Source organism: Equus quagga, chromosome 13 (genome assembly GCF_021613505.1).
Source record: "Equus quagga isolate Etosha38 chromosome 13, UCLA_HA_Equagga_1.0, whole genome shotgun sequence".
Classification (NCBI taxonomy): domain Eukaryota; kingdom Metazoa; phylum Chordata; class Mammalia; order Perissodactyla; family Equidae; genus Equus; species Equus quagga.
In genome coordinates, this window is record NC_060279.1 from 29,216,862 (window position 1) to 29,241,832 (window position 24,971).

At 37.7% G+C, this 24,971-nt stretch overlaps 1 protein-coding gene across 1 annotated transcript in view; it reads right to left on the bottom strand.

Annotated features, from left to right (window-relative positions):
- Positions 1–10,561, bottom strand: part of RGS5 (regulator of G protein signaling 5) — a 52,057-nt gene extending 41,496 nt beyond the window's left edge. The window contains exon 1 of the mRNA XM_046682240.1: positions 10,410–10,561. Within this exon, the coding sequence (XP_046538196.1) occupies positions 10,410–10,453 (44 nt within the window). The 5' untranslated portion in view covers positions 10,454–10,561. The remainder of the gene's footprint in view (positions 1–10,409) is intronic.
- Positions 10,562–24,971: the final 14,410 nt, after the last annotated feature.

Here is a 24,971-nt window from a genome sequence, read left to right on the forward strand (position 1 = left end):
GCAGGTATATGCATCTAGTAAATAGAAATGGAAAAAGATCACATTTCTTCTTAATCACTATTTTGTTTGGTAATTAAAACCTTTTGAAAGATGGTGTCTCTGGAAGAATAAATATTTTAAAAGTGAAGACACACAAAATTCATAAATTAAAATTCATCAGATAAAATAAAATGAAGGCAATATGTAAATCCACAGACCTTTAATTAGTTCCAACTCTAACTAGCTTTGTGATCTCGGATAAGTCACCAAAACAGTTTGGACAGGTCCTCATCTATAAAAGAAGGAATTACCTGTGACCCTGATCCTATTCTCCATCTGTGATTCTAAGCTGGTCATATTAGAGAAGACAGGACAAACAATCATACCCCATCTCAAGGAGCAGAATCTATCAAGCCATTAGACTTTCATCGTGCGCCTGTGAGTTATCAAGATTGAGCTAGGGGCTCACTTCCAGACTGTCACACTTGTCAGTTTTCTTCGTTATTGTCTTTTTCATGCTCTAAAGCTAGCATCCATTTAATAAAACGTGCTCCCTAAGTAGCTAATAGAAGTTACACATTCCTTTCCCTCAGCTGCATTCAGCATCTGCACTCCCATTTTAGCACAATTATCAACGTCAGGGCCCTGTCTTGACCAGGAAGGAAGACAAAGATTAAGCCATTCTTAGTGGATCTGGAAGATAAAAGTTAGAAAACAATTTTAAAAAATTTTAAAGCCTTTTTGAACATTCAGATGAGAATTCAGAAAAAAACCCAATTTACAGACAGTTTTTTCCCTTGACACTGACAGCAAAAGGAGAAAGTATAAAATGTCAACTATGAAGGTAGAAGACATATTTGCCTAAGAAGGAAAAAAGCCCCATCAATCTACATTTATCTTTGTAAAAGAAAAATTGTTTCCTCCTAGCAGGCTCAGCATCACTTTCAATTTGTCTGCATGGATCTCTGATTTCAACAAACCATAAAAATATCAGGGATGTATGAGTGTGTGTGTGTGTGTGTGCGCACCTGATGCATGTGTGTGTTCAAGGGACACACCTTTTGGACTTGGGGGATTCAGAAACAAAGTTGAAGATTCTGGAAGCATGCCATCCAGAAAGTACCAGAACCAGACCTTACATAACAGGCTTTTCTGAGAAAGCATTCCGCGTGATCTGCATCGTTGACCTTGTCCCGAAGTGCAGAGGTCATTCAGTCCCATGCTTCTATTGACCCAGATATCTCTTGTAAACTATCCCCTAAAATAAGTTGCCAAAATACAACAAACTACTTTGTTAGTGGAACATCTTGATTCTCTAAACTTCCTGCATCCCTACAGACAAGTGCCTCATCAAGAAACAGATGTCTGCACAAGAAAATGTCCAAAAGCAGTAGCTTGACCGAAACAGCTCCACACGCTTCACTACCAATAATAAGCACTTATAGAGTGGAGCGCTTCACATTTTTCAAGGATTTTACTTCATGCTGCATCTCTTACTCTGACTTTAATATGATAGTTCCAACATGTTTCTAGAATGTAGAGTTGTAAGGACTGAGTGAGATTCTGTCCACATGGACTAGGTATTGTTTTGAGAAGTGTCTGGAGAAGCAGTTGGCAAGGAGAAAAGAAAGCACGTAGAATATAGAATAATGATCTTAGACTCATTTGCTCTTCTTGAAGCCAACATGATTATCAGGTGTCTACTGTTCAAAGCATTCAAAGATGGCTTTGCTGAATCCTTTCAACTCCGAAATATTTCCTTTTTGAAGGAGAAAAGATGTCAGGCCAGGTTGTATCTCGACATGGCAACTGAATAGAATGCTTTGCAAAGAAATACTCTGACTGGACTTTCCAGGAATGCTATCGTCAGTGTGAATAAGCCCAAAGTCACAGGTACATTAGCTGTGTTGATGGTGCATGCATCCTATAATTAGGTTGACCATACCTACAGATTTTCTAGGAAAGACCCAGTTTCTAATGCCTGGAGGCAAGCTGTATGTCCTCATTCCGGTTGGAAATTACAGTTGTTGTGCATATATATGCCTGATATGAATTCATGCAGTTAGAAGCAATCTTCGTGGCTTCAAGAATTGTGGGCACAACAGGATCTACTCAGCTGGTAGATAAAAATTGATTAATTATGTAAAGGTCTAGAAGCCCTGATTCACCCTTTTCATTCCAGCCTCGAGGATGGAAACTCTCACTGTTAAGGCAAAGGATGTCACCTTCTGGGCAGATTCAGAGGGGCATGAGTGGGCCACCCTTTCCACTGACTGGAGAAAAGGGTGACATAGTGTCAAAGTAGTCAATGGCACCACACCCCCAAGGTCAGGTGTGTCTGCGTCCTTGCTTCGCTTTCTCCTCCTTGCCCTCAAGGAATTTACACTCTTGAGATAAGAGAGAACTAAATTAGTTGTAAACAAAGTACAAGAATGATAGACTGTTAAGAATACATGATCTTTGAACCTGTCAATTCACCCTTGAATTTTACGAGAAACTGAGACCATCTTTTCCTTTCATGGAATTCACCAAAATAAAAAGAGTCACTCTCCACTACATATAAACACATATTTCTCACAAAATGGGAGTTTATTCCGAATTTCTCACAAGTATTTTTAAGAAATATGGGGTTCTTAATTTAGTCCATTGAGATCCAAAGTGGCTGGAAGAAAACTGCACATTTTTAATGGATTGCAGCTTTCAAGCTACATCCAGAAGTTAGTTCCCTGGTCTTCCTGGAGGACTTGACATGAGATGCAAAATTAGAATAAAAATGCAGTCTGTCCTCAAGATACATGTTGTCCAAATTAAGAACAATAAAGTGGAGCTGGAAGGAAAGTAAAGGATCATATAATTGATTCATCGCCTTTTACAAAGATGATAATGAGGCCTGGAGAGGGCAACTGACTCATGACTCACCCTCTGCTAGTTAGTAGAAGCCAAAGTTACAGCTCCGGACATCTGCATTCCCCACCCAGTACCTTTTCCAGAATTTTTTTCTAAAAATCCTGTGTTCTACAAATGAATTGCAGAAAAAGAAGAAATAAGAGACAGGAAGCCTACTGATGAAGAGAGATTAGAGAGACTCAACCAATCTCGGTGTGTGACCCTGAGGTTTCTGTGGTATCCACGCCTGGGTGGAGATTTGGGGCACCTTTCAGTGTTGGAGGTAGGGTGACTGCACGCAAACCAGTTCAGCAGTTCAGGGAAGAGGAATTAGTTCGCTCACTGCCGAGAAGCGAAAGAATAGAAAAAGGATCTGTGCCCCAGCTGGCTTCCAGCTCCTGGCGCCCTGCGCTGCACGCAGCAGGAGCTCAGTAAACGTGATTTGATGTAGAAAAGCCAGCGGGAGGCTTGGTGAAAGGATTTTTGCAGTTAGTAAAGAGACGAAAGGGCGCTGCAGACAAACCCCTGAGGTCAGTTTTGTTTGTGAATCACCGACGCCTCACCACGTCTGCCCTCTGCACTAGCAAAACCGTCCAAATTGAGTTTGCTAACGTCTCCCGATCACACAAAAGCACTGGGCTCTCGGTCTGAGGGGTCCTTAAGTGTGTTTTCAAGAATGGATGGACCTTGAGGGTATGAAGTTAAGTGAAATAAGCCAGACAGAGAAAAGACAAACACTGCCTGATTTCGCTCATATGTGGAAGACAACAAATACTGGATAAAGAGAACAGATTAGTGGTTACTAGGAGGGAAGGAGGTTGAGAGGGTGGGTGAAAGGGATAAAGGGGCACATATGTATGGTGATGGATGAAAATTGGACTACTGGGGGTGAGCACGATGAAGTATATTCAGGAACTGATAAACAATAATGTACACCCCAAATTACACAATGTTATAAACCATTATAATCCCAATAAAATTACTTGGGGAAGAAAAGAAGTCTTTTACACAACTGGGGCCCAATTACTTGTAGAAAGAACACTAGATCAAAGGCTAGTGTTTATCAATCTAATAATAATGACATTTAACAATAGTAAAAAAAAATGTGAGCTTCATTTAGATCCTGATTCAAATAATCCAACTGCAAAAGACCATTTGGATGCTTATGGATATTTACTGATATTAAAGAATTGTTAATTTTTAATTACAATCATGGGCTTTAATGCTATTCAATGTTTTGTAAAGAGTTGGTATATTTTTTTAAAAAAAGGACCCACTGAAAGAATTATGGATTCAATGGGAAAAATACCCTACTATTTTACAAATTCACCTTTATTATTTAAAAAAGATAAAGACATGATGAGGAAGGATGAAAAGAAATAAGTTTTATCAAAGACCTCGCCACGTAATTGAGACTTAAAGGTTTTCCCGACTACCTATAAAGAAGAAAAGAAGAATGAAAGGAAATTAATTATTTAATAAAGGCGCACCTACTAAAAACTAGTCACTTTATGTGCATTACTTTATTTATTTCTTATAGAATCTCTCCTCAACAAGGTCAATATCCTCATTTACACATGAGGAAACGAAACTCAGAGAGGTTTAGTGACTTTCCCAAGTTCACACAGCTAGGAAGTGATAGAGGTGGGGTTTCTATCTCCATGTTCTTTCTCCTCCACTCCATTGCTGATGTTAAGGAAGGGGATAGATTGTGAACTTACACCCTTCCTTATTTTGAATTTTCTTTAATATTCCTAAAACATGTAATAAGAGCTGCTTTCTCAAGGCAGTCAAAAACAATCAGGCTTCAACCGGCTTTATCCTCTGGGTGACTCAGCCTTAAAACATAGCACAGATCCTGTGTTATCTGGAACTGAACGGAACTTTAAAGGAAGAAAGAGATAGGAACCTGTTATCTTCTGGCCTCCAGCCATATTCTGGTTCCTGTTACTGATGATGGATCCTGACTGAACTAATTAAAGTTTAGTTCCTTTGCTTTCCAGCCAGCAGGACAGACAACAGCCATTAACTGGCCCCAGAGACAGAGACCCCCTCCCTAGATCTGACCTATCCCACCACGGTGTGTAGTCCTTGCTAGAGAAGAAGAAACAAATTAGATATCCTCTCAGGGATCCCGCCAATCTGAAGATGCTGGCATCTGAAACTGTTTTGAATTGCTATCTGGTGATTCAACATAGCCTAGACTAAAAGGAAGAAAGACTAGAAAGAGGCAACTGGTGAGAATACAGAAGAAATTCATTAAACAAGCTGCGGCAGGAAATACATGAGAAATAGCTGAAGAGATACAGTTTCATATGGTTCCACCAATAGCTGCCAAAATGCTCCCATCGTTAGAAACAAGAAAGACTCGCCTCCTTAACAAGGGTTTCCTGAGGAAGTTATAGAAATCCTGGAGGTTCCCTGCCCTTCCTCTCCTCCTAATCCCACTCCCACTCTTCCCAGCAGGAATCCTCTTTTTTATTTATTTCATTTTGCAACACACACTCTTTCTCCCATCCTAGCCTACAATATCGCTGATACGAATTCTTCCCAATCCCTTTGGAAGCAGAGAAAGCATCAGGCCAACCTGCAAGCGGGGCTGTCTCCAATTGTTGTAAATTTATTTGTGCATTCTTTTGACAAAATGTTAATTAAGTGCCTACTACGTGCCAAGTACAGATTGTCTTTTTAGTAATTGAATTCCTCAGGCACCAGAGGTTAACTGATTAGAAACTCAAAGCTCCCTCCCTGTTTACCTCTAGGGATAATACGGATCCCACAAAGTCGTCCTAACATCAGCCAAACTCCTTGGGCCCTCTCCACGCCTTTGCACAGGCAGGCCTGCCCCTCTTGGCCTGGAATGCCTTCCTTCTCTCTCTTTCTATCCAGATCTGTCTAACTCCTCTGTCCTTTCGGGTTTAGCTCATAAACCTTAGTTAGACATCATCCCCTGTAACTTCTTGGAAAGTTTTCCCTGACTACCAAAAGCTCTATAAGCTTCTACCTACTCCCTCCTTTTTTTATTTTTTATTTTTTTGCCAAGGAAGATTTGCCTTGAGCTAACATCTGCGCCAATCTTCCTCTATTTGTATGTGGGTCATGGACACAGCATGGCTGCCACCAAATGGTGTAGGACCATGCCTGGGAACCGAACCCCGGTCACAGAAGAAGAGAGCACTGAACTTAACCACTAGGCCATGGGGCCAGCCCATCCCCCCATTTTTGTGCATCTATTCCTTCATAGTGGATCTCAACACACTAATTCCTTCTTATTTACTAACTGAACTGAAATTTCCTTGAGAGGTTTTTCAACCTTATGCCTAAGGCAAATACGGAGGTTTGAAAGGCAATCCAGAGAAATAATTGTTTTATCAATAAGAATTGAAACAAAGTTTTTCTTAGTGACTCCCCCTCTCCAATTTTATTAAATAGTTCATTCGCTTTCTTAACATTATAGAGTTTCATTGCAATATTTGCAATTATATCACAAGGCTATCAGCTATAGCAAGCTTCAAATTTACACTTCTTCCCAACTAGAGGTCCTGTAACTACCTCGTTAGGCTCCTTTGATGATCCTGTATCCATTCTGACTGAGCCATGAGTTGTGCAACTTAATTGACACAGTCTTAATTCACTTGGTACTTCTGTTTTCTCTACAGTTGACCCAAAGATGTGCTCATGCCTTTGGGAAACGCTGTATTTACTTAATCCTGCAGACCCAGGAGCCTTGGCCCACTCGGTATGGTGCTTCCACATGGTTTAAGAACCTTAAAAGATTAGTTGATCACTCCCTGCTTCTGAGGGGCTTCCTACTCTAAATTGTCCAACCTTAGACCCACATAAATCAAAAGATGGGTAAAAATGGAATTTTTAGTAAAATAATAATTAATAAGAAAACAAAACATCACCTCCCCCATTTACCTTCTGTAGCCCCTGAAATTTCCAGCATTCCCACATACTTGAGATGGCCAGAAGCCCTTGTGTGAACTGTGGATTAAACACATTCCACCACTAGCAGCCTTTACAATCTTAAACGGAAACTAGATCTATGCCAGACACCTACAGATGTGAAGGGCCTGTGACACTTTATTAATGTCCCAGGGAAAATTCTTTGTCAGAAGCTAAGTCTTCATTACTCGTTTACCCCCTTGTTAGTTTAGTAAAGACTGTGAATTGGTATCAAGACTAGTTAACAGTGATGGACAAAAATCATCATCATCACACTGGTTGCTTTATATTATAGTAGGAACTTTTTGGGAATCATAATAATAACACTTCTTGTCTCAGAATACTTCCATCCTTTCCCAAAGAGCAATGCTTACTTTAAAAATTAAACTTGTTCAGAGAAATTCAAGAGACTCTGAAAATAAAACGACTTTTCAAAAGAAGCCTAAAATTCTAAGTTGAAAATCACGAATAAAAAGAAGACTTCAGAGCATTCAACTCTTTCCTTTTCTAGTGACGCCATAAGATTCCCACCCACACAGTACAGGTTTCAATATACACAGGGCAGAAATGGTGGGGTGGTGGCCCTTTATGGTGTAAATGTTTGGATTATTCATCTCTTTAAATATATAAAAACATGTGAAATCAATTTGGAGTTTTAATGAGCAACAGTCTTAAAAATCTAAGTAAATAAAGAATAGTTTATACAAGTACGTCAAAGATGACTCTGGCTTAATGCTACCCTAAACATTGAGAAGGGAGTTTCCTAGGATTAAAGCCTCCCTTACATGAAGTAAACTTTGATTTCTTGTAAATCAGTAATTTAATCACTGAGTAGGTTGCTTCTGCGACAGCCAAGATGTCAACACAGGGCTGTGTTCTTGATGATTTTTCATTAACCAACTCTTTTCTGCTCCCAAACTTGAAGAGAAAAATAAAGAAAGAAAAATTTCCCTTTAATTGCATCTCTCATTAGTCACTGAAACCAGGAGATCTCACTTCATTTGAACTATGTTATAATCGGAAAGGATGTTAGAGAACAACCAACCTAACTTTTGTTTACTAAATAAGAAATAAAATCCTAGGAAAGTGAAATCACTTGCTCATGGACACAAATGAGATAATGACAAAACTGAGTATGCTCTTTATTCCTTAACCAGTACTCTTTCTACCCTGATAAATAACATGTTAATCAGATTTTTGTAACTGAATTCTGTTTCCAATGCAATAGAGAAGATACATTTGAACTCTTCAGCAGAGCTTTCCATTAAAAACAGTTTGTTTGATAATGCACATATGTGAGCCTAATTTATTTTATATGGATTTCAAAATATCTTTCTCTAAGCATTGAGGCGTACCCATGTTCCTTTCATAGCTTGGAGAGGAGAAAGGAGGAGGTGGGGAGCTGGTGGGGATGAGGGAGGGGAGAGAGAGAGAGTAAAGCCAGGGAAGGCTGGTTGGGAAGCATTCATTCGAGTATCATTGTGCCCTTAGGATACATAGTCTTGGATTCTTTCCATGAGTGTGTGCTAACAGTTCCACAGATCCACAGTTCCATTTCTCCAAAACACGCCTCTCAGGCAGCATTGTAATTGGAAATCTGACTCTATTTGCAAGGGTAACAGATCATGAAAAAGAAATATGTAAGAGGAGACAATAATTGCACGATTCTACTACATGCCAATAAATTAAAAGGTTCAGGCAACCTATGCAAAAAAACCTTGCTCCTCGGCCACTCTATAACATTCTACGTGAACATTAGTTATATCCTGGAGCAGAAGAATTTACTGTGCATTAAAAGATACAAAAAGTGATTCAATATTAATGTTGATAGTGAATCAGATATAAAACAGTAATAGGAATCAATGAAAGAAATGTTCCATCCATGTATCTCAGTAAACATTATGCATGTTTACAAGGACATATAGGGCAAAATTAGTAACAATGCCAAACTTTTAATAAACATTTATTGATTATTCACTAAATGCCAGGCAGTGTGTTATAGGATCACAAAATGCCTGACAGACTGACGTCACAATCATTCTAGGGTCAATTGTTCACCAATTAATGAAATACATGAAAGTACATAATAATTTCAAATAATTGAGCTAAAGGCATCCATTAAAGTTATTGTGAAAGTCAAATTGCATTTCTCATAGTTGCAAAGATGGAAAAGGAAATAATTATGCATCATCTCATATTCAAAGAACTTTGGGTGCCTTTCACCTCCCTCTGTTCTCCCTGTTGCTCAGGCTTTCTACAGAGGGAAGGATAGGCTGATAGCAATAAACAGTATCCACCATTAAAACCTGTCCCTCTCCCCAAGGTTGGTCTGATGGCCAATATGGCCCCCTAGTTACACCCTAACTACTGTTACTTAACTACCATGAATTTCTTTTATGTGCATCTTTTAAAAATAATCTGTGCTTTTGACAACAGTGGATAAAGGCAGATTTTATTTTCAGTCACTAGACAGTATTGTTGGAGATAAATTCCTTTGCCATAATGATCTCTTTAAAAAATCATTTTGAGGTTGTTTCCAGGGTAAAAGTCATCAAAAAGAAGATGTGAGCTTGTTAAGAGACAGGAGAAGTCATAGACGGCCCTTTGAACAACACGACCTTCTTAGGCAAACATTGCCTTTAGGCATAGAGTCAGGTTGCAAAAGGGTCAACTTTATTTATTTTAAACAAGGAAGGCTCAAGCCAAAGTTAATCAAATCCACTCTTAAGAAAGAAGAAGAGGAGAAACAGCCCTACTTCTCTGCACCAGGTAGGATTATTGGGTTAAATTTTCCAACAAGTCAGATATTTGTTCTTCTGTTTACTTAGGCTAGATACTTGGAATTCCCTCCCAAATGTTGTCCAGCAGAAGGACAACCAGGAGCCTCAAAGGTGTTCCTCTTTATCTAAAAAAGAATGCTAGCTAACAAACAACCTCTGTGTCCCGAAGGCTTTCTTCTGTCCAGCAATCCAGCTGCTTCTATCTAATGGGATCAAGATACAAACAATGAGAAGTCCCCTCTGCCTCATTGCAAACGTTCCTTCCTCTCCCAGTCTATGTACATTAATAAAGGTTAACATCTACATAGTTCTAGTATGTGCCAGACAGCGTTCTGAGCATTTCATATACAGTAATTCATTCAATCCTCATAACCAGTCTATAAGGTAGACACTCCTAGTATCTCCATTTTATAGATAAGGAAACTGAGATATGGAGAGATTAAATAAATTGCCCAATACCACACACACAGTAAGTAGTGGAGCCAGGATTCAAACCCAGGCAGTTTGATGTTGGAATTCATTCTCTTAACCTACGCTTTTGACTCTGAACAAGCACCTATAGACGAGACATCTCCTCTCCTGGGAGGAAATGCTTTGGATAGTAAATGTTGTATGAAATACCCCATGTTGTATCAGTCTCCCAGCTCAGATCTTTCAAAACCTCTGTGTTGTTAACAGACACGAGACAATTCCCAGTCTACAATCAAGCATCTGTTTCACCACAAACTATAATGACCCTTTATTGCCTCTGGGTATCCTCCCCTGAGTAAAGATTCTCCGTATCTCCATCTCTTAAGCCAAAATAACGGTTCTCACCTTTCCAGGCATGAGTGGGGCAAAGCTGCAAGTCCTTTGCACATTTTGGCAGGTAGCTTAGCTCCTCAGCTTTGAGCACAAATTCTTAACAGCAGAGTGAGTCTTTGGAAACTTCAAAACTATCTGGGACTGCCTTTCCCTCCGAGGAATATATAGAGGTCTTTCCCAGCCCTCTGTGGCTCTCCGGACCAATCCCGAGCCTCAGAGGAAATTGCAGGCTGGAAAGCAGCAGCACTCTTGTGGGAGGTGGAGGCTGGAATCTTGCCTCTGCTGCAGGCGCGGCTGCAGCATCAGGCTTTCTGCTGCTCTTATCAGAACACTGGTGGCTTATTCTGCCAGGGCAGGATTAGGCCCTAAACTGTGCACAGGTCATTCATGTTTTAACTCATAATCTCGAGCCCACCACGGCAAAAATGTGAGCTTTGTTATGAAGCAGAGCGCTGTGGGCTACTTCAGATCTGCTAAAGTCATCGACTGTCAGGATTGCAACAGCCCTTGCAGATCATTTAGCCCAACTTTGTTTCACAGTGGAGGATAGATTTAGAGAAGCCTAGGGAATGTGCACAGGAGTACATACCAACATGCCAGGCACTCAGCTGGATGCTAGGAATTCAGAGAAGAAAGAGGCACTCCCTGCTCTCAAGACCCACAAACATCATATCAATACAATGTAGGTGAGGGATGGAGGCAGGCCCAGGATGTTGTGAGGTTTCAAGGGCCACTAGAGAAGGTTTGGGGGAGAAAATAACCCCTGAGCTGAATGCTGGAAGAGACTAAATACACTACACGATTCTACCCACTATATATTACCCCCCAGGTACCCCTAATTCTATAAGTGGTCTTCTGATTATTCTTTACTTTGATGACTAGGTTATATAACTGTTTGGACCCCCACGGACCTACCCATCCATCCATGGCTAAGCTTGTCTTCCCTTTCCCTTCAATCTTTTCCTGCCTTTTATCACTCAAAGATTTTTGCCACCATAATTTGGCTGATTTGTGTCTCATCCTGTCAGGACCCAAAGGGCTAATAAATTAATATATAAATGCAAATGCCTAAGGAGTAGGCATGAGTTCAAGTTAAAAATAAGCAGCATCACATAATCTGTAAGAAAAGCTCTAAATTTGGAATTAAAGATGATTCTCATAATGTTCCCTATTGTCTGAAATAATTTGTTTTAAACTGTTGATCAAGGCCTGTTATTGGCTTGTGAAGTCAACACAGTGTATTATGACCTGGTGTTTTAAATTAAATAAGTAGAATATAATAGACAAATATTCACATGCATTGCATGAACAAAGTTAAACATTGTTCTCTGAAATTTTTGCTTCAGTCATCAATATGTATGTCTAAACAGGGTCATTAGATAAACAGCATTTCTTACTATGTCATAATCAAAAAGGTTGGAAAGCCATAGCTCTGTACCATATTTTTTAACAAGGAACCCTATTATAATCACGTTTGTACTTCTAGCACTTAGCACAACATCAGGCATATAGACATTCACAAATATTGCTCGAACTAAATGGAGTCATCCAGGCTCTGCCATTTACTGGCTGCATAAACACCAGCAAATGAATTAATCCAAGTGATGGAACACTTGGTGTTCATAGAAATATGAACACTGTTTTCGACTATTGAATCTCATAGTGGGAAGATAAAACTAGCAGTGGAGACTCCTTGGGGCAAGAGCCTAAATTACTGTTTGATATCCAAGGGGCCTTGAGGAGAGAACACTATGGAAAAAAACCAAATTAATGTAGAGCAGTTGAGGGTCATGTCTTGGCCAAGGCTGAAGATCAAAGCAGGTTTCTGACTGTCCCAAAAGAGTTCATATGATGGGTGAAGTATCAAAGAATCAAAATTTTGCCAATCATACTAAAAGATGGGCTAGAACCCAAAATGCAAATAAATGCAAAATGTAACAGAAATAAATATTAATCCAGCATATATTTGCTTTCAAAAACTTCATTAGGGTGGGATAGCCAGAGAGCATGTAAAAGAGCCTGCTCATTGTTTTAGTCAGAGATTTATTATAAGGAATTGGCTCATGTTGATACTGAACCTCTTAGTCTCCAGTTCATGTGCCCGGTGTGCAGTAAGCCAATCACTGAGACATGGGTGATTGGAGGTAGAGAAAGTTTTATTCGAATTGGCCAAAACGAGAAGGCAGGAGGATAAGTTCTCTCAAATCCGCCTTGACAAAAGAAGAAAGCAGGGTTTTTTCAATAGAGCTAAGGGTCTTGGGAGGAGGAGTTTCAGAGAAACAAAGGGGAAGTCCGTGTTTCTTTCACTCCAGATAAGCCCCTGGGCAACCAGACTTCTGGGTGTCAGTGGCAGCTGGGGGCTGGTTATCTGGTGGTCGTGACTTCCTTAACGACATTCTTTTCTTCTGCAAAACAAGCTCATCAATCCTTGTGACCTTTGAGTCACCCCTCTGGTTAATTAAGAAAATAGCAAATAACAAGCTTATAATGATGCATGAGTTAACTTCTTTTCGTCTGTGTGTTGGGAACAAAGTTGAAGGGAAACCATGTTCTTATTGAATATTTACAGTAACTCTCACGTACCCGGTTCAGCATGCTTATGGAGGCTGGGAAGTTCCAAGATCGGCAGTCAGCCAGTTGGTGGCCCAGGAGAGTCAATGGTATACAGTTCCAGTCCAAAGTCTTGAAAAGCAGAACTGATGGCATGAATTCCAGTCTGAGCCAAAATCTGAAGGCAGAAGAAGACCCATGTCCCATGAAGACAGTCAGGCAGAAAAAGAGAATGAGTTCGCCCTTCTTCAGCCTTTCTGTTCTATTCAGGCCTTCAATGGTTGGAAAAGGCCCACTCACATTGGGGATGGCAATCAGCCTTACTGAGTCTACCAATTCAATTGTTAATCTCATCCAGAAATACCCTGATGGCCATACCTGGAATAATGTTTAAGCAAGCATCTGGGGACCCTGTGGCCTGGCCAAGTGAACACATAAAATTAACCAAACTCATGTAAAATAAATTTGAAGTTCTTTTTAAAGTACACTGAACTATTTTTTCTCCTCTCTCTCCCAAACATCCTTCAAAATGATAGGAAAAGTATGAGAAAGGTATAAAGCTATAACGACATAGAGAAAGGGAAATAGCGCATCACATTCTGAGTGGTTTCAATCTCCTTATGAAAGGTGAAAGGAGTAGTCAGGAGTGGTAACTAAAGAAGCAAGCTAACACCCCAAAGAGCTATCTATCTGCCTTGCAGGATGCTGCAGGAGTTCAGACTCCAAAATGCTAGTTACTACAGGGGGCAGGAATGAGCTATGGAGCTGGAAGTAGTGGAAGCAATGGAAAGTTTTCATCAGACGAAAGGGTCCCCTGCTCACATAGCTCTCTCCACACTCTCTGACCCCCTACAACTGCTCTGATTCATTTCTTTCTTTTTTTTTTTTTTTAAGATTGGCCCTGAGCTAACATCTATCGCTAATCATTTTTTTCTTCTTCTTCTTCTCCCCACAGCCCCCCAGTACATAGTTGTATATTCTAGTTGTAAGTCCTTCTAGTTCTGTTATGTGGGATGCCACCTCAGCATGGCCTGACCAGTGGCGCTAGGTCTGTGCCCAGGATCTGAACCAGCGAAACCCTGGGCTGCCGAAGCAGTGCATATGAACTTAACCACTCAGCCACGGGGGCCGGCCCTGCTCTGATTCATTTCCAATACATTTTCTTAACTAAACCATGTATCAACTTTTTAAACTATTATTAACACCACATTTATTGAGATGCATTTTACAACCAGTGACAGCGCACCATGGGGAGAACCTCCGATCTGGGGACCTCTGGGACTGTGTGGTTGATGGCAAACAGACATCCACCTACTGTTTAATCTCCCTTACTGCTAAAGATTTCCACCCGAAGGCCAGCTAGGAGCACTCAGAATAAACAAGGACATGCCTTCACCTTACATGTTGCTTCATTTCTTTCTTTCTGATAATTTTTTAAAGTTATGTACAAGTTCAATTTATAATTCCACCATCCAGAAGCATAAACTGTCAACAAGTTGTGATATTTGCTTCAAGGCTTTATTTTCTTTAAATAAAGAGGGAATAGACAGAACTAAAATCTTTTAAAATGACCGTTTTCATTTCTATTCTTTTCGCATTTTCAGCACATACAATCCCTATTCAGATTTTGGTATGTGGTTTATTTCCAGATCTTTTTTTAATAGATTCGCATACACTGGATTCATAAAAAGTATATAGTAATTATTCATATATGTTTTGATTTATATATATGGTAATATAATCTCCATCTTACTTTTTTATTCAAAATTATGAATTTTTTGTTTTTGATTTTAGATTACAGTGACAGCCAGTACTAATAGAATGTTTTCTATGTACTAGGAACTTTTAAAAACATGTTTCATACATTTTCATATTTAATTCTCACAATAAATCTATAAGTGGCATAATTATCAGCATTTTAAAAATGAGGGAACACTGAGATCTTTTAAATGGAGATGAAATTGTTGAGGGTTGAAAAATATCAATACTAACACAGCAAGTGTGGAGCCTACACTCTACTTCTAGCTTATGTTTTTTAATTGCTGGAGAGAATTTATCATAGGCACAGATAAGTGCATTTCTCTATAGACCAACTGTTGACTATTTAGGTCACTTTCATTTTTTTGCTTCTGGAGTAGTTTCTCTATAATGTGTTTTACAAAGTGAAATTACTAGATCTTGAGATATAATACTACAAAATTATAAAGTGGTCAGACCAATTTAGATCGCTAGCTGAAATGTATGAAAGCATCATTTTCCTCTCATTTTTCCCAATACATAATGTTTGCCAAGCTTTAATTTTTGCCACTGCCAGGCAACAAATATCATGCCACTTAAATTAATTAACTAATTTATTTAGTATCTTTCTGATTACTAGTGAATTTGAGCTTCTATTTACATTTGTGTTGGCCATCACATTTTTTTTCTTCCACTAGTTGTGTATTCTTTTTTTTTAGAGGAAGATTAGCCCTGAGCTAACATCCGTGCTCATCTTCCTCTATTGTATATGTGGGAGGCCTGTCACAGCATGGCTTGATAAGTGGTGCATGGGTTCACACCTGGGATCTGAACTGGTGAACCCCAGGCCACCAGAGCAAAAGGTGCACACTTCACCGCTGTGCCACCGGCCTGACCTCTAGTTGTGTATTTTTAGTTTTTAAACAATCTTACTATTTTGCTGATTGTTTTTTCAATATTGATGTGAGAGAAATATTTATATAAATAATGAAACTGAAAATGAGAGAAGGGAGAAGAAAGAGAAAAGTAGAATTAGATCATTGATTGTTGTATAGACAATGGGTTACAGTTAAAAGACACCAATAAAATCTGATAAACCAGATATTAACAGGTTAAATAAGAAAGAAGGAGATGAGAAGCACTAAGAACAGTATACATACAAAGGTAACCATTAGGGCAAAACTACAAGCCCTCCTAAATACTAAAATTAAAGAAAAATTATAGATTAAAGAGTGAAAAATACACATTTCGTGGAGAACAAAATACAGGAAATATCACAAAATATACATAATTATACAATATTGTGACAGAGTTGAGACCAAATCTATAAGTCATATCAAAAATTGAACAAGTGTAGGGGCCGGCTCTGTGGTGCAGTGGTCAAGTGCATACTTTCTGCTTCAGCGGCCCAGGGTTCGCTGGTTCGGATCCTGGGTGCAGACCTACACACTGCTTATCAAGCCATACTGTGGCAGGCTTCCCAGGTGTAAAATAGAGGAAGATGAGCACAGATGTTAGCTCAGGGCCAATCTTCCTCAGCAAAAAGAGGAAGATTGGTGGCAGATGTTAGCTCAGGCCTAATCTTCCTCCAAAATAAAAACCTGAATGAGTATAAATCACCTATTAAACGTAAAGTTTTCATTAAGCTCACAAAGTAAGACTCAACTGTATTCATTATACAAGGAATACACCTAAAATGAAGTTATTTAGAAAGGTTAAAAATAAAGAGATGGACAAGGGTACAGTGGACATACAAAAAGAACAAGAAAGTAAGAGAAGTAATTCTTATATAAGACAAAGAATTCAAGCCAGAAAGTATTAAACATGACTTTTTAAAGCTTAAAATCCACAATAATTCACAAAGAAAATATTAAGATTATAAATATTTTTCCACCAAATAACACAGCAACTACCTTTCTGACAGATAGAAATGCACTAGTAAGCAGAGACTAACACCCCACTCTTAGTACAAGAGATAGGACAAAAAATAAATGTGGAGATAGAAGTCCAAGAACACAAAAACAAAAATGTAGTTCTTATGGATATCTATCAAACTCCACACACTGACGACAGAGAATATATCTTCTTCTTGAATGCCTACATAATATACTCCAAAGAATACATTATCATCTCAAAAATAGTTTCCAAAGAAAATTAGTACATTCTATTAAATAGAAATATTACAATACTCTGTGATTACAATGAAATAAAATTAGAAGTGATTAACAAAAACACAAAGGCCCTTCCACCTGGAAATTCAAAAATCTTCAATTAAGACACTTCTGAATGAAAAGAAGAAATACAAATTGAAATTATGGAATGTCTGAAAAGTAATGATTATGATAACACTACATTATTCTAAAAACTATGAGATACATTTAAAGTAGTGGTCAGAAAAAAACCACAGAACCAAAATATTTTCAATGGTTAAAATGAAAATAAATTAATTAAATACCCAGCCCAGAAAACTACCAAAAGGAACAATGAAAGAAACAAAAAGCTCAGAAAAGAAATAATAAAGATAAAGGCAGAAGTTAATGAGGTGGTGAGAGAAAAATAGGACACGATTTACAAACAAATTCCTGCTTTTAAAAAAAATGAACAAAAAAGCCACTAGCAAACTTAATCAAGAAAAAGGGAGAAATCCCACACAAATTAAGAACTGACAGGGAGGAAAGAACCGATTAAAGAGGAGAAATTTTTTAATGAGTTTTTTTTCAGACCTCTGTACAAATAACTTAAAAATCCTAGACGAAACGGATAATTTTCAATGGAAACATTATTAAAATGGACCCCATTTAAGGCAGAAATCTTAAACAGCCTAATCTCCATAGGAAAAAGTGGCAAAAGTGGGCACAAGGCCCAGATTATTTCACAGGGGAATTCAAACAAACTTTCAGAAAATCAGATACCCCCAATGCTGGCTATAAATTGTTCCAGCACATTGAAAATGAAGGAAAACTTTCTAATTCCTTTTATGAAGTACGTTTAATATTAATATCTAAATATAATAAAGACAGTGCAAAAAAGGAAATTGCAGACAAGTATCACTCATAACTATAAATACAAAATACTAGATAAAATACTAGCAGAATCAACATTAAGAAAATCATACACTATATCAAAGTGAATTTATTCCAGGAATGCAAGGTTGGTTTCATATTAGTAATCCATTAATATCATATACCATATTAATAAATCTAAATGGCAAAATTCATATGATTACCTCTATGGATGCTGAAAACAACTTTAACAAAATTTAACATTCTTTTTTTCTTTCTTTAATTTTTTTTTGCTTGAGGAAGATTGGCTCTAACATCTATGGCAATCTTCCTTGATTTTGTATGCGTAATGCCAGAGGCTAAACCCCAGGCTATTGAAGTTGAGCACACAAACTTAACCAGTATGCCACCAGGCTGGCCCCCAAAATCCAACATTCTTCATAAAAATTAAGAGTTAACTGACATTTCCTTAACAAAGATATATATGTACATTTTTACATATTTTTATATATTTATATAAATTTATACATATATGTATTTGAAAAAGACATACTAAAAAAGGAAATTAGAGATCAAATCTGACTACAGATCTAGTGTTTCCAATGCAGAAAATAAGGAATAAGGCAAAAGGATGCCCTTTTCAATATTGTACTTGAAGTATTTGATAATGTAATCAAGAGAAATCAATTAGAGGCATAAGAATTGATAAAGAAAAAGAAAAATCATCTCTGTTTGTGGAAGACATGATAGTAGACCTCAAATACACTATAGAATCAATGATAAAACAAACTCAAGCAATAAAAAATTCAGTAAGTTCTCATAATATACAATTAACAAGAAGTTGATCAGAGGATATAATGGTATAGAGAGAATCCGCTTACAATAGGAGCAAAGAAAATTAAAATTTAGGAACAAACTTAACAAGAAATGTATAAAACCAATACAAGGAAAATTTTACAATGTTCCTGGCAGACCCAAAAGTTGATTCAAACAAGTGGGAAGACATCCCTCTCCTTGAATAGGATGACTCAACACTATAAAGATGTCAGTTCTCCTTAAGTTAAATTCTAAATTTAACACAGTCCTCATAAAAATTCCAAAACACTTTTTTAAATGGAGTTAGACAACTTGATACCAATGTTCAGTTTGACAAGAGTAAACATGCATGAATAACAAGACATTAAACGTACTACAGAGCCTATATAATTAACGCAGTTGAGTACTGCCATATGAATAGACAAGTATACTGGCAAAATAGAACAGCTCAGAAAAAGGCTCAAGTACATATGAAATTTCAGTGCATAATAAAGATTTCTCAAAACACTGAAACCAAAATAGACTTATAATAAATGGCACGGGGACAATTGGCTTGCTATTTGGAAAAAGGTAAAATTAGATCCATACCTGGTATTTAAGAATACACTTAAAAAGGATTAAGGATCTAATAGTACAAAAGGAAACCCGGAATACTAGAAGAAAACATGGGTGGATTTCTCTTTAACCTCATTGTAGGGAAAGGCTTTCCAACTATGGCTCAAAATCAGAAGACAATAAAGGAAAAGATTGGTAAATTTGACTACACACAAAAAAAAGTCATGACAAAAATCCCTAAACTTAAGTCAAAAGAAAACTGACAAACTGGGAGAAAACTTTAGCACATATCACTGTCATAGGGCTAATAGCCCTAATTTATAACGATCTTTAAAAATTGAGGTCAAAAGGACCAACATCCAATAGAAGAAATTGGGAAATGACATACTGACCAATGGTTTTCAAAAGGATCAAAGTCATGAAATACAAAGAAAATTGAGATACAGTCATAGATTGGAGGAGGCTAAAGACACATGATGACTAAAGGCAACGTGGAATCCTGGATTGGATCCTGGATTAGAAAAAGGACATCAGTGGAACAACTGGAAAAATTCAAATAAGATCCATAGATTAGTTAATAGTGTATTACTGATGTTAAATTCCTAGTTTTGATCATTGTACTTTGGTTAGGTAAGTTTAACATTAAGGGAAGTTGGGTGAAGGGTATATAGGAACTCTACAATTTTGCAACTTTTTCATAAGTCTGAAAGAATTTCAAAATTAAAATTTTTTAAAAATAATTATTTATATATTCTGATGCTAATCCATTGTTTTACAAATATATTCTCCCATTTCGTAGCTTATCATTTTACCTTCTTTATGGGATATTTTGATATGGTATACTTTGTTGGTCTTATATAAAAAGCTTTCACTATAACAAACTCATAAAGATATTCTCCTAAATTTTTGTTTAATAATTTGATTTTTGCTGTTTACAATTAGGTCTTTAATCCTCTTGAAGTCAATTTTTCTTTCTAGAATAAGACAGACTAATGATAGTCTATTTTTTCCATATGGAGAATTATTTTCCCAGCCCCATTTATGTTAGACTATTTTTAACCCATTGATCTGTAATACCGGCTTTATCACAAATCATGTTTCTATGTATACTTGGTCTATTCTTGTCTATTGCACCAATTTAGTTGCTCCTATTCCTATACCAATACCACACAATTTTATTTATTACATATTTGTAATATCTTGAAAATAGTAGGGTAAGTATATCTTTGGATCTTTTTAGGAATTATCCTGACTACCCTTGTACATAATTTACCTTTCATTTTATAAATTTAAGGATCAGCTTTTGAAGTTCTCCTAACAATCTTGTTGAGATTTTGATTAAAATCATATTGACTTAGTAGATTACCTTGTGGAGGATTGATAGTAATAAGTTAAATTGATATATCAAGGTTTGTCAATTTCTACGCTGCCAACTCCCAACAGTAAAGTTACAATAACTCTCCGTTATTTCAATCTTCTTTTTGCCCTTCAGTAAAATTCAATAAATTCTCCCTTATAGTCACACGTCCATAATTTTGGTGAGGTTTGTCCCTTGATACAACGCATTTTTTTATTGCTATTTTAAGTAGATCAAAGAAAAAAAACTCTGATGGAAATAAGAAAATATTTTTAATGGATAAAGTAAGGAGTGACTTTTCCTCTCTTTCTATTCCCTAGTATAGTTTATATAAACGAGAGATTACCTGTTCTGTAAAATTTTAGTAAATAAAACTTGAAAAACTAATTGGGTCTGGTGTTTTTGGAAATAGTATATTTTATACCACCACTTTAGTTCCACTAACAGATACAAATTTAATTTAGTCTTAGACTTCGTCTTGGGCCAATTTGCGTTTTTCTGAAAAATTGTCAATTTCTTCTAGGTGTCCAAGTTTATTTGTATATCTCTTGAATTTTTAAAAAAATTCTACTTTGTATTTTTATGCCTCTTTACTCCTAGTATTGTTTATTTCTTTTAAATTCTTTTCATCTTGATCAGTCTTTTCGGAAGTTTATTCTACCTTGTTAGCCTTTTCAAAGAACTAATATTTGTTAGTGGTGACCATCTCTTTTGTTTTGTTTTCTACTTTTTACTTTGTGTTTGTATGTTTATTGTTTCCTACCTTCTATGTTCTTAGTCTTTGTCCTATTGTGATATTTTTTAAATTAGCTTGTAATTTAAACACTTGGATAATTTCTATTCAGTTTTTCTTTGATTTGAAGCCATAAATTGTCCTCTAAATATTATTTTATCTGCTTTATATGTGTTGACATATTACTGTGTAAATATTTTATAATTTTCATTGGAGTATCATTTTAACCTATGATTGCTAAGAAATGTGGGTTTTTAGCTTTTTTTTATGGTGGACTTGTAATTTAATTGCATTGTAGTTGAGATAATGTGTTCTGTAGATTTTAAACTCTGTTGAAATTTGTTGTCTACTAGTCAATTTTTGGTAAATAATCCTCAATGCTTGGGAAAATGTATGTTTTCCTTTTGATGGGTACAGGCAAGTTTCTATACATCTCTATTACTGTAATTATTCATTTTATTCAAACCTCTCGATGCTTGTTTATTTTGTCTATTTATCTAGCAATTCTTGATGGAGATATTTTAATACTTCCCAAGATGACACAGATTTTTCAACTTCTTCTAGTAACTGAGACAGCATTTGCTTTGTACATTATGAAGCTAAATTGTTAGATGCCTACAGGGTCGTGATCATTATACCTTTTAATTGAGCAGGGTGTTTTTGAAATCTGTAGATAATATCTGTCATTGTGTCCTTCAAAGAAATTCCTCATGATTTTTAATTCCTGCCTGAGATTTCATCTTTGGTGGAATTACCTCCTGTGGGAGTTTTCTCCCAAGAGTGTCCTGGGTTTTATAGACTACAAAATGGTCAGAGATCTACATTGTCTGCCAGGCTCCACTGGATGCACTGGTTTTAAACCAGGTCCTGCGTTGGTGTGTTGGCTGGAACCTGGAGGATGGGGTGTGGGAATGAGTAGTTTAAATCTGGATGGTGCGTGTGGAAGACCCACACTAAACGCACTAGGATTCCTGAATTGAGCCAGGAGGGTATACTTTGTTTCAAGTTTTATCCCAGCTAGCTGACTGGGAGAATAAGTTGAAGATCACAATTTCAGAGAAGTTGTGGGTGTGGTACTCCAATTTTAAGAAATTTGCTTGTGAAGGGGTATTGAGGAAGTTGAAGCAATGAGTAAAGGCTATTCTTTCAAGAAGTTTGGGGGTGACTGGAAGAAGAGACATGATATGATAACTTGAGCAGCAATAACATTAAGAATTATTTTTAAAAGGATGAATGAGATGTGAACATGTCTACAGGGTGAATAGAATGGATAAGCTAAGATTTGGAAAGGGGTAAGTCTATTTTGACACCAAGTGGAAGGAAAATGAAAAGATATTTCAAAGAAAATTTATGGTGAAGGGAACAGAAGATGAGGAGGCTGCTTTGGTGGCCTCAGTCCTCTCAACTGAGGAGGTGAAGGCTTAGAAGCCTTGGAAAGATTCTCACGCACTCTTTCCATTCTGTTCATGGAAGAAGTGTAACCAGAAACCCCATATTTTATTAAACTATTAAGTATTTTGATAGATGGAATTCTCTTTTAAGGATGGCCTCACTGTATGTAACTCAGCTGCAGAACAAGATGGTTCCCCTGGAAATTCCAGGAGTCTTTCACTATGTATGTTAAATCAGAAGTAGGATGGAGTTGCATCTACACTCCATGTTTTTTGCCTCTAGAAGATGCTGAAAACAAGGAGTCCTACCCTGTCTCTAAAGGGAACAGACAGCCAACATAGTTCTGTGAGAGCTGTTTTTCTGGTATAATTACCCTAACGTCGTATTTATCCTCAAGGTCAGTAGTGGCTGTTAAAAAGGCTGTCCCTTTCCCTGGAGAACAGCATCCTCCCCTCACAAATAATTTCTGCTGGAAGAACATTCTGTAAGTCCTGTTCTCACTACAAATATTATCCAAGTTAGCACTGGAGGACATTTTAAAAACAAAGCTTTTCTTGATCTTTCTGAGCCAAAATGCCTTGGACTTCATTCCCTTTCCACAAAATAAGCAGAATCATTTGGATGGAGGATTTGTCTTTCAATGCTTAATCTCCATCTTCTTCACAAGTGTTTTAGTTTTGGTTCTCACATATGAAGGATGGATTTGGATAGACGACCTCCAAGTTCCCTTCCATTTCTAATGTGCTGGGGCTCTTTGAACCTGGGAGATCACAGCAATTTGTGTCTTATGTCCATAGTATAGTCTATGCTTCTTGAGGCTAAATAGGGAACACGCTCCATCCCTGGCTCCCCCGAAGTGTGTAGGATGGCGTGCTTGTATCAGTAAATCTCTGTTAGTGAAAATATAAATGAGTTAATTAAATAAATGGCAATACCTCCAAATATCATAGCATTGCCCACGGATACCACCTTCATGAGAATTAGAAAAGACAGGCCATTCCAGGTGGATGAAACATCTAATTGCATGGCTTAATTGGTGGAGCACTGGCTGAGTTTCACCCCCAGCCTCTTCTCTTGGTCACATGCTCTTGTGCAGTGTACAACCTCTACAGCTGTACTGAGCAGCCCTGCTGCTGCCATACATCACCTTACCTCCTGTGAAGCCTGAAGAGCAGACTCCCTCATAGCTCCCCAATAGGTCTACATGTAACCTGAGGGGACCGCTGTCCTGGGAAGCACCATGCCACTAACCCAAGCATCTAGACCACAGCCACAAATAATACACACCCTCCTCTGAGATACTATTAGGGATCAACATCATCATGTCGCATGTCCCTGTTTACCTTAGGCACCTGCAGAAGTAAAGCCTTGCTGTTCATCAACTCTTAACCTCATACTATTCTGACCCAATCCCTTTTCCTCTCACAACCATCACTAGCCCTTCTCTTGCTCTGTCTTTACAAACTAACTTACTTTCCTTATCTTTAGCTTCTTCTCTTATCATTCCCACTGTTTCATGGTCTTAACTGAAATTAAGCTGCTCCTCAAAATTGCAATTTTTTTTTTTTGCCAATTTTCTTTTGTTTTGTTTCCTTATCTCCAGTGGATTTCAGGATCAAGAGGCAATTTAGTTTTCTTCCCTGCTATACATTGTGACTTCAGGATTCATCAGCCTCCTTGCTCTCACAAAATCAACTTGTCCTCTAGCACTCACATCCCCTGGATATGGACACGGTAGATACTACTAGTTGCCTATGCATTACTCATTCTCTTTTTCTTTTCAAAATAGAAACCGGATTCTGCATGGAGCAGCAATATGCCCAGCTTTATAAAAAAAAATTAAAAATTAAATTTCCCTTGCAGCTAAAATTACCCAATTACATAGTTTTATCTAATGTGGTGGAAGCAGACATCACTGGATGGAATTTGCAGGAACTCATTTGAAAGGGAGGCTGACTCAGCTGACTCTGCTTTGGTCCCTCTCCTTTCCCTTCTGACTATAACGACAACTTGATGATGTATGTAGCATTAGGTTGGCATTATGTCTTGGTAACCATGAGGCAGCGGGCATGAGGGCAAAAGACACAAGCTAAAGATGCTTTAGAGGAAAGAACAAAGGATCTTGTTGGTATAAGCCTGAAAAGCCTACATCCAGACTTCTGGTTATGCCAGAAAAATAGAACTTCTCACTTTTTGTTTTTAATAGTTTTTTTTTTTTTTTGAGGAAGATTAGCCCTGAGCTAACATCTGCTGCCAATCTTCCTCTTTTTGCTGAGGAAGACTGGCCCTGAGCTAACATCCGTGCCCATCTTCCTTTACTTTTTTATGTGGGATGTCTACCACAGCATGGCTTGTCAAGCATTGCCATGTCCACACCCGGGATCGGAACTGGCGAACCCTGGGCCGCCAAAGTGGACCGTGTGCACTTAACC